At 51.1% G+C, this 14,132-nt stretch overlaps 1 protein-coding gene and 1 pseudogene across 3 annotated transcripts in view; one reads left to right on the plus strand and one right to left on the minus strand.

Annotated features, from left to right (window-relative positions):
• The window catches only part of NRP2 (neuropilin 2), a 120,062-nt gene extending 116,789 nt beyond the window's left edge, over positions 1 to 3,273 (plus strand). For both annotated transcript variants that reach the window (XM_079782625.1, XM_079782626.1), the window contains exon 17: positions 64 to 3,273. In XM_079782625.1, coding sequence (XP_079638751.1) covers positions 64 to 368 — 305 coding nt within the window. In that variant the 3' untranslated portion in view covers positions 369 to 3,273. The remainder of the gene's footprint in view (positions 1 to 63) is intronic.
• A 5,759-nt stretch (positions 3,274 to 9,032) lies between these two features.
• On the minus strand, positions 9,033 to 9,662 carry LOC307106010 (glycolipid transfer protein-like; annotated as a pseudogene). Its single transcript has one exon. The product of its transcript is annotated as a glycolipid transfer protein-like (transcript).
• Between the last annotated feature and the right edge of the window lie 4,470 nt (positions 9,663 to 14,132).

Genomic DNA, 14,132 nt, shown 5'->3' on the forward strand with positions numbered 1-14,132 from the left:
GGCTCAGGTATTTCACCCCGCATGGAGCATTGCCTGCCATCTGTCCTGTGCTTTCTGTCCTAGATGAGTACGAAGTGGACTGGAGCAACTCTTCTTCCTCGACCTCAGGGTCCAGCACCCCGTCGGCCGACAAAGAGAAGAGCTGGCTCTACACGCTGGATCCCATCCTCATCACCATCATCGCCATGAGCTCGCTGGGCGTCCTCCTGGGGGCCACGTGCGCCGGGCTCCTGCTCTACTGCACCTGCTCCTACTCGGGCCTGAGCTCCCGCAGCTGCACCACGCTCGAGAACTACAACTTTGAGCTCTACGACGGCCTCAAGCACAAGGTCAAGATGAACCACCAGAAGTGCTGCTCCGAGGCATGACGGATTGCACCCAAATCACATCCGACGTTTCATTCCAGCGAGAGGGGCTAGTGAAGATTACAATTTTTTTTTCCCTTTGGAAACTGAATGCCATAATCTCGATCACACCGATCCAGAATTACCGAAGGTGTGGACAGGACAGGCGGGCAAGTCGAGGGAGGAGGGAGATGCAGCTGCATGGGGGGGGGTCACGACCCACCTAGCACCGCGGGGGGCCGAGTCATTGCTGGGACAAAGATGGGAGCTCATCTCTTTGGGGTCACAGTTCTCTTTTGTTTGTAAGTTTGTTGTTGTTGTTGTTATTATTATTATTATATTTTATTTCTTTGGTCTGTGAGCAACTCGAAGAGGCAGAAGAGAATGACTTTTCTAACATAGAAGCAGAGGGGGATCCTTATTCTCTGCTTTCTGTTTCAAATCAACACTTGAAAAGCAAAGGGTCTCTTCACACTTTCCACCTTTAGGGGGAAAAACTCAAAAAACAAGCCGTGCAGCTCATCCCGTCTTCTGATCTTCTCATGACTCACGGGATCTGCTGTGGCGAAGGCCCTGCCGCCGACCCTGCACGCTGCCGTGCCCAGTCCTAGCATTTACGTAGGATTTCGTTGCCTTTAACTTTTTTATCCAGGGGAAAATTGCCATTTTAGGGTCAGCACGAACAGCTCTTTCCTACAGGCGATTTAAAACAAACCAGAAAGGAAACTTCTCCCGTCAAAATCCGCGGAAGCACCTCCATGTTAGACGTGGACGAGCCTTAACAAGCTTTGTGAATAGGAGCCATTCAGACCAGGATGTATGGCTGTGGGGCTCCTGGCGGGGCCTCTGGGGGTGGTTCTGCTTTTTCTTTTCCCCTCCTCGTTCTCCTAAGACATGGACACATACACACACACTCATGCACACCCCCCACAGTTGTCTCCAAGGCCCAGGAAAGGCCTCGTTTGATAGTCTCAAAGGGCTGGGGAGACACAGGCTCTGTTTTCTCTGTCGGTGCAATGGGCCTGGTGCCCCCGGGTGGAAAGGAGGCAGCGGGGAGGGAAAAGAAGTCCAGCCCCTGATCGTGCGATGGCAGAGGCTGAGCAGACCGTACAGAGAATCTTGATGAGTCAGCCTCTCCAGGAGTAAACATGGATCTCTTCTTGGGGTTACGGCCACCACCTCCACCTTTCAGGAAAGTCGGGCCAGGATGTAAGGGTGTCTCGCCAGAAGTCTACAAGCACTGTGAACCAAAATGCTGGCAACCCTGTCTCAACCCCAGAGACCGATGTTCTCTCACACACATATACGCACCAATTCATGTGTTTTTTTATTAAGTGCCTTGGAAAAGTGAAGAAAAATGTATTTTCCCTCTATGTCAAAATCAGTGAATATCTCACAAGTTAAGGCATTCCTTCTTCCCTAACCCCAGGGGCTCCCCGCCCAGCCCCCCCACCTCCCCGCTGACCTACTAATGGAATGAGCCCTGCTGCCCAAGTGGTAGTCAATGCCCAGATGACTCTCAACTGCTCCAGAAGGGGCTGCATCAGGAATGGATGAACCTGTGCGAAGAATAGGATTGTCCGCGTCAAGATCCAAATCTGATTTTGTAGTAACGCCTAAGGTTTACCTGTGTGCTGGTTGAAACTCGCCCAGCGTGCCCAGCCTATCGCATAAACTGTCAGACCATTTTTGCTGCTATGGTCACCCCCAATCTCATGTGTCTCATACCCAGGTGGAAGGGGAAGGGTGGATGGGGCTGGCAGTTCCTGTAAATGTTAACTCATGGAAATGCTGGTTCCAATGGGAACGTCACCATGTTTTGTGTGCAGAGAGGGAGACTCATGCCGACAGCTATTTATTCCTACGCGTGTGTGTCTGTGCCGCCTTTGAGTTCTCTGTATCTACTGTGTATGTGAATGGTCACGTGGGACTCAGTGGTGTTGTTGTGACTTTGACTCTGACCGAGGGCCTGAGTTAACTGCTGATCTCAGCACTCGCTGGCACAGTGGTAGTTAGAGGTGCAAAGTAAAGCCGTCAAGCCCGAGGGCTTAGCTGGAGGCCCACCCTGAGCTGGGCGTACAGCAGAAGCAAGTGTTTAAGTAGCCTACCCTCCTCTTTGCCTTCCCGTGTAGCTCCGTGTTCAGGAAGCTAGCAAGTCCTGGGGATTTCCAGGAGCAGCCTGCAGAAGAAGTTCAAACGTCTACTCTGGGGGGCTGGCTGTCTCATGCCCAGTGGACCATGTTACAGCTCCCCAAAGACCAGCCCTGTCTCCAGCCTGCAGTTCACCTCTAAGTTACGTACAACTCGGCCAGCATCCCTCTGTATCCATGTTCTCCGTGAAGCCCCAGGTGGGCCCTGAGTGCTGAACAAAAGCAGGCTCCCCAGGGCTGCGTGTAGATACCTCACCAATGCTGGAGGCTGGTCTCTGGCGAGACAGAAAGATAGTGGGGCCCGATTATAACTTGGCCAGAGGGCACCTTGGTGCATTTGTCATCTCCATCTGCAGGTGGGCTGGCTGATCCTTCTCCTTAAGTCATTCCCTTTGGGAAACTCAACTCACAGTATTGATCTCCTTTTTTGCCTTGTACTGAATGACACATTACCTCCACGCTCTCCCGGACTAGACGGTCCACAGGGCCACAGGGTTGCTTTCTCTCTTAGGTGGGAATGAGGAGTTGACAGGGATGAGGGTCCAAGGAAGGAGCATGAATGGCAAGAAAACAAGGGGAGAAGTTAAACCATCACACAGGTTAACTTTTCCATGGTTTGCAGTTAAAGGTATTCGACCATTCGCTGGCTGAGCCAGATCACGGGAACTTGAGAGCTTTTACTGTGATTCTTCAATGTAAAAATTAAACAACAATGTCAAACTGTGTTTATATGATTTGTATAAAGCCTTTTTAAGATTACTATTTAAATAAACATTATACCAGAGATATTTTGTTGAGTGTTTTTTACTGGAGACGAAGAGACTTGGGGTGACCGAATCATCCCAGCTTGCCCCAGACTTTCCTGAAGGTCCCGTGTCCCCAAAACCCCTCAACCTCAGCCAAACCAGGATGCTTGGTCACTCTCCTGGGACAACGTTTCTCAACATTTTCATGGGGAATTAATAGGTTGATTGTCTGGTTGGCTTTTTATAAAATAAAAATATGGTGGAGATGGGTAATGGGCTACCTGTCCCATGGGGCTATTTTAACTCAAAGACTTGCCTGGTCGATTTCCAAGACCATGATCCCTACAAACACACCTCTCAACGGTAGACCAGGGAAGGCCTCGCTATGCAGGTGATAGTTAAGCTAAAACCGGAAGAGATGAGGAGTCAGCTAAGCAAAGTGCCTGGGGAAAGCTTTCACCTGGAAGGAACAGCATATAGAGATGCTGCTGTGGGGACCTCTGCTGTGTTCCTGGAACACAGAGGCGGGAGCCAGATAAGCTCCTTCAAGGCACAGGGAGAAGGCTCTGTTTGATCTGCATCACCCCTGGCCTTCCTTAAGGTATGCAAAGAACAGCTCCCCACTTCCCATCCCCGTTCCTCCCTGGCCCGGAAGGTCACCAGAGTCAGATCTCTGCAACTTCCCTCTCTGCCCTCGCTGTGATCTTGGTAATATCACGCGTCTCCTGAGATCCCTGCTTCTTTTGTATTCCTCACCCTTGCAACAATAACAGAGGATAAAATGAAAAGCAAATTCTACTTTCCTTTAGTTGAGCTTTGGGGTATTTTTAAAGTCCTAGTAAACTAATAATATCTCCTGGTCTCTAGCCATCTAGTGTTTACATAAGATCTCTCTTTTTTTTTTTTTCCTTATCAGTATCCTTTGGAAATGTTTATTCAGTGCTCAGGGGAGGCAGTGAAATGAAGTTGGAACAGGCCCATCCTTGAGGGAAACAGGGTCCATCTGGATGCCACGGTGCCTTTGCCCCCGCAACGCTGGTGGCGGTGGTAGAGCCCGGGAGGGGAGCGTGAAGAGGAAATGGAAAGATGAGTGTGTTCCCATTCTCCCAAGCTTCAGGCTCTAACCCCCGGCTGAGCTAAACAAAACTCCTGGGGAAAATATTTCCCCCTGGGGATAGGGTGTGAGATGAGGGGGTGATGATCAAAATATGAAATGCTACCTACGTAGGTTCTCAGAGCTCCCTTCTGTCCACCTCTGGGCTTCACGGTAACTTTTTTTTTTTTTATGGGGTGTGTGTGCCTTTGAGCACTGCACAATTTGTACAATTTTTTTTAATCCTCACCGGAGGATATTTTTTACATTGATTTCTAGGGAGTGTGGAAGGGAGAGGTGGGCGGGGAGAGAGTAAGAGAGAGAGAAACACCAATTGGTTGCCTCTCCCACATGCCCCCTACCCATGACCCTTCAGTGCTCGGGCCGGTGTTCCAACAACTACTGAGCTACACACGCCAGGGCCATCATGATAACTTTAATACCCATTCCCATCAGCAAAACAGAAAGGGTCCTAAGAAACTTAAGGACTAAGGCAGAGGCACGCTTGCCCTTGAATTCACACCTCTCAGAATTCCCAAGCCCCAAAGCCTGCTCCCTACCGGCCAAAGCTGGTCCTCCATTTTCTCGGTGACCTTGAGAGGAGCTCTTGGAGGAAGGACATGCCTTCTATGTTCTCCCTGAATACCAGGGTGAGAGACCACTAGGGAGCCCTGAGCCAAGTTATTCCTGCAGCCTATCCAGCGAATGATGCCCGATCCTCTCTCCCCTGCCAGCAAACCCCAAAGGACAACTACGTGCAGGCCGGCTGTTCGAGTGCTGTGAGAGAAAGACCTTCAGCTGCTCTGAGCCTGTCCTCAACACTCCACCTGCCTGGTGGCCCCAGGTGAGCGGGGCCCTCTCTCCACAGAGGATCCAGCCTGAGCAGGCCCACACGGATGCAAAGCCCTGATCTGAGGGTCAGTCCTTGTACACAGAGAGGCACCCGGCACAGCCCTTCACCAGCAGAGAAGTGAAGCCCGGGCCAGGGACTTGGGGTCTAAGGACTTGGGGTGCTCTGTTCTGGGCTCCTCACCAAAACAGCAGGCCTGAGAGCTGTGGTCAGGTATGAGCCCTCCTCTAGCCCAATTCAAACGACCTCAAGAGCCTCCCTCCCCCCAGCCCCGCTCCCTCCACCCCAGGCCTCTGGGAATCAGCAGCAGAGCCAGGTTGCCGTGGCTTGGAGCACAGCTCCGCTAATAAATCTCCATCCTGCAGCCCAGACTGCCTCCGCTGGGATCTGAGCGCCCGCTGGCTGCCCGGCTGCACTGCCAAGCCCCACACATAACCACCCTGCGGGCTTGACTCCAGAGCCAGGCAGGCGGCCTTTCTGGACTGGCTTTCTCTCGTCCCTGCTTTTCTCCTCCAGCCCCCTCATCTCACCTCTTCTTGAGCAGTTACGTTTCTATTCCCAGCCAACTGCTTTTAAATCTTGTGGAAGTTCAAAGAAAGCTTGAGAGGGTTTTGAAACCCACCAATGCTCCTTTGCCCTTGAACTTGGACATGCTGAGGAGGTGGGAGAGCACTAGTCCCAGAGCTTGGGGGAACCAGGGTTCTCGGTTCTGCCTCTTGTTCTGTGACCTTGGGAAGGTCATGCACATCTTGGCTTTCCCATCTCTAAAGTGGGCATTGGGCTAAATTAATTTTGAGCCCTGAGCTTGGAAGCCCAGCTGATGCAGCAGTTCTGCTTGGTTGTCTGAATCTGTGTCAGACACTCAGGGAGGGAAAGCTCCCGGTGCTGAGTTCTCTCAGGCTCCCTTCTGCAGAGAGGCCGGGAGCACAGCCTTGGGCTTGATTCTATGGGGGAGCTGGCCCAAATCCAAGCTCTCTCTCAGCAAAATTGCTCTGTTTCCCAGAGCCCACCACTCGTAGCTATTTACATAGATGTTGATGTGCTTATTTGTCTATCTCCTACTAGTTCTTGAGGGAAGAGTTTATGCATGATTTCATTCATATCCTCAACATATTTTATATTAAATGCCTACTATGTGCCTTGCTAGATACTAGGAGACAATAGGTGTAACAGATGTGGTCCCTGCCTTCAGAGAGCTTACAATCTAGAGAGAAGAGACTTTGGTGAGTCCAATAACGACACAACTCTGTCATAACCATCATGGCAGGAGCCATAAAGTGAAGAGTAGAGAGCTGTGAGTGTGGGAGCAGATTGGGAAAGCCACCCCTGAGCATCATGTCCAATGGAGCTGAAACCTCAGGGTGAGTCAGATGGCTGGGACAGGCAGGAGGGAGAGTATGGTGGACAGAAGGGGCAGCACATGCAAGGATCAGAGGTAGAGGGAAACCTGGCAGCCGCAAAGGTGGGGGTTAAGGACAAGCACCTCATTCACTATTGTATAGGAGCCCCCAACGCATACCTGACACGTACTGGGCAAGCACAATAAACATTTGTTGAATGAATGAATGACATCTACATTCCCCTTCCTGATAGCATCAAGCTGCCCAGTTTGTACAAACTAAAAGGTAAGTGTTTTAGTTCTTCCTAATCACTACCTGTGCTTCCCTATAGTGGAACATGTGGAAGTCTCCTAGAGTCTGAACTGAGAAAGTATGCCCACAAGTTCCAACATGGAGATGGGTATTATTCGTTTCTGTGTAAATTTATAATTTTACTAGAGGCCTGGTGCACGGAATTCGTGCACAGGGGATGTGTGTCCCTCAGCCCAGCCTGCACCGTCTCCAATCTGGGACCCCTTGAGGGATGTCTGACTGCCCGTTTAGGCCCGATCCTGGTAGGACATCCCTCTCACAATCCAGGAGATTGCTGACTCCCAACTGCTCGCCTGCCTGCCTTCCTGATTGCCCCTAACCACTCTCCTGCCAGCCTGATTGATGCCTAACTGCTCCCCTGCCAGCCTGTTTGCCCCTAACTGCCTTCCCCTGCAGGCCTGGTCACCCCTAACTGCCATTCCCTGCAGGCCTGGTCGCCCCCAACTTCCCTCCTCTGCCGACCTGGTCACCCCTAACTGCCCTCCCCTGCAGGCTTGATCACCCCCAACTGCCCTCCCTTGCAGGCCTGGTCCCTCCCAACTGCCCTCCCCTGCTGGCCATCTTGTGGTGGCCATCTTGTGTCCACATGGGGGCAGCCATCTTTGACCACATGGGGCAGCCATCTTATGTGTTGGAGTGATGGTCAATTTGCATATTACTCTTTTATTAGATAGGATAGAGGCCTGCTGCACAGGTGGGGGCCAGCTGGTTTGCCCTGAAGGGTGTCCCAGATCAGGGTGGGGGTTCCCTTGGGGGATGGGGTGGCCTGGGCGAGGGGCCTGTGGTGGTTTGCAGGCTGGCCATGCCCCCTGGCGACCCAAGCAGAGGCCCTGGTATCTGGGATTTATTTATCTTCTATAATTGAAACTTTGTAGCCTTGAGTGGAGGCCTAGGCCGGCCAGGGTGTGCTGAAAGCTTGGCTTCCTCCATTACCAGGGAAACCCAAGCCTCCTGCTCACTCTGTGGCTGCAGCCATCTTGGTTGGGTTAATTTGCATATCCACTCCTGATTGGCTGGTGGATGTGGCTTGCGGGTATAGCGGAGTGATGGTTAATTTGCATATTGCTCTTTTATTATATAGGATTATAAACTAGATGCCCGGTGCACGAAATTTGTGCACAGGATGGGGTGGGTCCCTCAGCCCAGCCTGCACCATCTCACAATCTGGGACCTTTTGGGGGATGTCTGACTGCCAGTTTAGGCCTGATCCCACGGACATCTCTCTTGCAATCTGGGACTGCTGGCTCCTAACCACTCACCTGCTTTCCTGATTTCGCCCCTAAAACTCAAGCTTTTTATTTTTAATATTTATATTTCTTCTTTATTTTTTATTTTAAAATTCAAGTTTCTTGAGAACATGAGGCATTTAACATTATTCCATATTCCTTACAGAGAGCTAAGCATGGTAAACACAGCAAATACTTAATATTTATGGGCTTCTATACAAACACTTTCCAATTAGGAATGTTTTAATAGGCAGTCTCCAAAAACTTGAACTAGAAAAACTAAAAGTAGAGTGCTCAAATTTCAGGCATCAGGTGCTATTAGCAGGATTCCTATCCCGATTAAACTCTAATTCTTAGCTCTCAACAGTCTGGACAAACTGCCCTTCACTATCTCCAAAGTTTGTTTGTTTGTTTTTTGTCTGGAAAAAGACAGTAGGAAAGAGCGGGGTCTATACTGACAGCTCTGTGACTCTGGGCTGCGCAACCACAGGAGAGCACACAGCAGTCTGCTCTAAAAAAAAAAAAAAAAAAAAAAAAAAAAAAAATCCTGTATAATTTCAAATCAGACTCCTCATGGTCCTTACGTGACCCGAAACATCCCTGCACCAGATCCTCATTTTTAAAATGAGGTGTATGACAGGGCTCCCCCAGGGTCACGCACCACGTCGGGGGATGGAGACAGAAAACCCTAGGACTTGACTTATTAGCAACATTAACTGATTTTTATCACACTGAAATGAAGGCAGTTGGTCTGTGCTGCCATGAAATTAAAGGTGATTCAGAAGTAGGGTGGTTATTTATTGCTCTGTTAGGATAGACCCCAAAAATGACTTCTCAGAAACCAGGGCTGTCACCTGCGACCCCAGCCAGATGCTGGGCCGCTCTGGGGGACGCAGCCAAGGTGGCCTGCCAGCTTGCTTCACAGTGATTCTGGCTTGTCTGTTTCTGAGAGTGCCGGCTGCTGGGCACGCCTACACCTTATAGTTGAGCTCGGCGTTCATCTTGGTGTACATCTCATAGATGACGTCAATGGTGGCCATGTAGTTAACCAGGAACAGGCGGACCTTCTCCAGGCACTCCTCTTCCGTCATGTTCTGGCCCTTGCAGAGCGCTTTCAGGAAGTCGGACTTGCAGGGCGCGGCATACAGTGCTACCTGGAAGATCTTCTGCACGATCCAGCCATGGTACTTCTTGAGCACCATCTCATAGGCCTTGGGGGCGTTGACACGGATGAGGTTGGGGTGGCTCTCATCCCGCTCCCCAACACAGATGCTCTGCAGGAAGACCTAGATGAAGCAGAGGCTCCTTTTCAGACACATCAGCTCCAGCGTGGCCCCCACTTTGGGCCACTCTGCTCCATACATTTCCTTCTCTGCCTCCAGGATGTTCTGCAGGGTCCGGAACTTGGCTGGGTCGGTGTTGTACATAGTTTTGATTTTCGTGATGTTACCACTTATGTCTGCCTTGATGGGCGTAAACACTGGGGACCCAAGGCAATCAAAGAAGGGCGGCAGGTGGGACACCACCTCCAGGAAGGGCCCGGTCTCAATCTGCTTGTCTGAGGGCAGCGGCTTCAGCAGGTGCTCAGCCAGCAGCGCCATTTCAGGGTTGAGGCCAGCGGTGATGCTGTTTTCCAATCGGATCTTCTTCTTCCTTCCCCAGAATACTCCAAACCTACTCCGGACGGACCCCAACCCCGCAGACTCTTAAGACCTTCCCCCTATTTCTTTGACTTTCCCCCATCAAACTTGCACCCTATCTTGTTGCCTAGGGGTGCCCCTAACCACTTCCTGGGGGGGTGGGGCCAGCCCAGTGGGGGGCCGTGGTGGTTCTGGTCTAATGGTCATTATGGTCGTGATGCTGTTACAGTCACTGGCTTTATATATATATAGATGATATATGATCATTTAGGTCAAATATATTCAGATCTAAAAGCTGTTGAAAAGTTGGAGGGTTGCTGGAATTAGCAAATAAAAATATCCCACGCAGCCACTGTGGAAAAAGTTCTGGAAATTGAGTGGTAAAGGTTGCACAGCATTGTGGAAGAACTTAGATCCACTGAATTGTACACTTAAAAATGGTTAAAATGGTATATTTTATGTTATGTATATTTTACCACAATTTTAAAAAAGATTTTCATAGAAAAAAATGTTAAGCATCTTGCCTTAAAAATAAACTCCTGTGTAATACTTAGGACACACCTAAACTTAAAGTTTATTTATTGTTTATCTGAAATTGTATCCTGTATTTTATCTGGCAACCCTAAATGAGGGGCTTTCTCTTTATCCTAGGACCTTCCCAGGATCATCCTTTTAAAGCCAAAAATCAGTGTTTGTGGTCTGATAAGAATGAGTATACAAGACAGACGCAGAAAATCAGGGGGTGCCTCTCTAATTATAGACTCAACCCCTAGACAGAGACCACACCGTGATCCCTCAGCCCTCGCTCTCTCCATCAGTGAAGAGGTAGAGATTAGAAATCTTGGTTGGGTTTCCCATCTGTTGTTTAATCATCACGATCCACAAATGCAGTAAAAGCTGGTTATAAACCCCTTCTTACGATTGACCACGTGGCTAGAATTACAGTTGCAGATGGCGACGCTCATGCGTGTGACTCAGACGATAGCCTCGTCCCCCGCCATCAATGCATCTTCACACCAGAGTTGGTAAGAACCCATGGGGTGCCCAGATGCCTAATTGCACCACCATGTGCACCCATGTCTTCTCCATGAAAGAAACTGCCTGCACAGCGCATCGTACAGCAAGAAACAACAGGTGCAAAAGGCAAAGGCCACTTTGGAACCATTTGGACCAAAGAACACGGCTCCGTGTAACAAGAGCGCCCACAGACTTGGCACGCCTGCGTCCATCTGCCTGCGCGATGGGCCTGGAATTGGACCACAGCCGAGGAGTCTGTGGCTGCCGTTCCAGGTGGTCCCACCTACTCCTTCTCTCAGCTGAGACGAAAGGCAGCTGGGGAGGGCATCGCGAGAAGAGATGGGTCGTGTCCAATTCATTTTTACTGGGTGCTGACAAGTCACGGCGAAAGTCTGGAAATGAGTAGCACAGCAAAAACACGCAGGTCACAATGCGCTGGTGAATGATTACCAGAGGAGAAATTCATTACCGGCGCGCTCAGCTCCCATCACATAAGGAAGTGTTACATTAACGAGATGGAAGGTCCCTGCGGTCCCCTCCCCAGCACAGCCCCCACTGCCACCGCCTGCCACCCCAGTATTTCAATCTGTGTTGCATGGTGGGAGCAAAGCCCAAAGGCGGGGGGAGAGGGGAGTTAATTCAACGATACTCATCAAAAAGAGGGTCACGGTGGCAGCCAGCACCCACTGAAGCAGATGCGGCCTGCCTGCCACAGGAAATGCTTTCTGCCCAGCTGGCACCAGCCACGGCCCCTGGAGTCCGGCACCTACCGATGGCACTGAACCAGGGGGAGTCTTTCTAAGCCGCCTCTGTCATTTGCCTTCCATCCTGGGTGCGTGTGTTTCCCTGTAGTTGTGTGAGGCCCTCATCCCTGTTGGTCCCCAGGTTAACCTTGGACTTCTAACCTTTCCTGACGTTGACACAGACATGAAGGTAGGAGGTGCCCCAGAGCACCTGAGCTGGAGCCTGCGGAGCGACCAGGATGAGTCACACACGCTGGATTAGGAGCTGCTCTGGACCTGTCCCTGGGGGGCCGGGAACAGAAAGTCTCATTTTGTGGTGGCCAGCAGATGGTATGGACCAAGTGGCCTTCAAGTCCTTGCTATTCCGTGTCACCTGCAGCCATTGTCTCATTCCTCTTTATAATCTCTCTTCTCCAGTTACCACTCCCCACACTAAAGAATCACAGGCCACAAATGGAAGGTTAGCAGAGTCAATGGGACGCAGTCCGATGGGTCAGTAGTTCTTCCTTAATGAGATTCCTGCCCCTTCAAGCTGCCATGCGCGTGCAGAGGGGCCGGCCGGCCGAATCTGCTTTTAAAGTCAGGTGCCCAGCCAGGCCCAGGGCAGGGGGGCTCTGCCCGGAAGGGGCTCTCCACAGGTGCCTTCCCCTGGAAACCGGAAAGCTCGGTACTTGGGCCTCGCCCCTGCGCCCAGCATCTCACCACTGAGAGGCCGTGGTCCCCTTCCTGTTGCAAATGTCAGCCTACAGTGGGTGAGCAAACCCCAGCTCGATGGAAGCCAACAGGGTGTTAAATGTGAAACCTCCCAGCAGCCGGCTGGGCTGAGAGCTGCGGCTCATTATGCAGCTTTCTCTCGGCTTCGGGAAGAGAGAGGGCGGCTCCCGCAGAAGCACACCGTGGAGACGTGCCCTCGGCCTTCCCAGCACTGGGAAAACCTTCAAAACCGCGATTTGTCTAAGCCCCATCCATCTTAATGTCAGTGTCTACATTTTTCTCCTCTCCTTTTTCAAAGCCGCCAAAAAAGAAAATGTCATTGCGTTTGGGGCCGATTCAAAAGCCGGGCTGAGGCGGCTGTTCTATTCCGGCTCCCAGCCCCGGCGTGTTCATCTCCCATGGAGCCTTCAGGGGCTGCCCCTCCACCACCCCCATTCCTGTGTTCATTGGCATCTTTACGTCTCCTCTCTGCCGTACAGTACGGTCCTCACTTCCCTTCTCCTAAAGCAAGAGTGGGGAATGTCCGGCCCCCTGGCCATATAAGGCCTGGGAAATCATTTGGTCTGGCCCTGCCAAGGCATTAGGGGTGAGTTAATTAAATGTTGGACCAAATAGAGCAGGCTAGTTTTTAAGTTGATAATTTTGTATGGCCCCGAAGGAGGTTATAAATATCCAAATGGCCCTTGGCAGAGTAAAGGTTCCACACCCCTGCTTTAAAGCATCGGCCTTAGAAACTCACAAAGCTTAGCCGCCCCGGCTAGGACATCCGGGGGATTTTCACTGGAGGGAAGAGAGGTTGCCAGGTGTGGCTGTCAGGACCCCCAGGGGTTGAACAGCTGATGCAAGTTAATGTCCCTTTAGAAACCATATCCCCCAAATTTGCCCAAAACACATGGAATCATCCCCAAGCTACGGCAGGTGGGCTGGGAATGGTGTATGACCTCCTCTCCCCTGGACGCCTTACAACGACCTTTTAAGCCTCGAGGGGCAAGTGGCAGTTCCGATGAAGGTGACAGTCAGAACGCATCCCTGCGGGCCCCTGGCTCACCCAGGAGTGGGGAGCGGATGCTCTGATTGATACCTGGAGGGAGGCTGTCGGCCAGGAGAACACAGAGGGAGATAAGGGGCTCCCTCAAGGTCAGACCCGCCCTGGCACGCACGCTGTACATCACTTGGGGGAAAGATTCTCAGCGGCTAGATGGAGAACGGCGAGTAGGTAATAGGAAAACGGGGGGAGTCACCGCGGTGTGGGCCGCCAGCTCTGCGATGGGCCCGGATGGTCGGGCACAGAACTCCTCATAGAACTCCGTGTGTCCCTCCTCCGCCCAGCCGGGTACAGCCCTTTCCTGGGTTAAAATATAATCCAGGTTGAAAAATAGATACATAATCCTGGGTGAAGTGTAGAGTGTGTGATTTGTGTCTCAATAACGCTGTTTTATGTATTCCAACCCGCAGCCCAGGACGGCTGCCGAGGGAATCCTCCTCCCCCACCCCCCACCCTCTGCAGGAAGACGGAGGAGAGCATTGTTGTAAGTCTGGTTCTGTCCTTGCCCACTGTGGTGACTGTGAGGAAGACAGGCCTCCAAGGCTTAGCATTTGGATGAGAAAGATTTCTCCCATTCCAGAAAGCCCCGGCCGCCCTTCGGCAGCTCCCAGCCACTTCGCGGACGGGATAAGTAAGCTCCGGCCAAACCCATTTTAGAGAACGTCTTTCAGCGTGTTTTAATTAGGCATTTAAAAAATAATAACCTTATTTTTTTTTTGTCCAGGGGACACAGATTCATAAGTTGGAAATAATAAACGGATTAGTGATTAATTAATGGCTGGCAGGTGTGGGGAGAAGCCATCTCTGGCTTCTTAGCATTATTTCCCTTTTCTCTTAAGACCGTTCTTTCTTATTTTAATTAATTTTTTGCCACCCCAGCACTTCTCTTATCAAACAGTCAAATAAACTAAA

This window comes from Cnephaeus nilssonii (genome assembly GCF_951640355.1).
Source record: "Cnephaeus nilssonii genome assembly, chromosome: 10".
In the NCBI taxonomy this organism is placed as follows: domain Eukaryota; kingdom Metazoa; phylum Chordata; class Mammalia; order Chiroptera; family Vespertilionidae; genus Cnephaeus; species Cnephaeus nilssonii.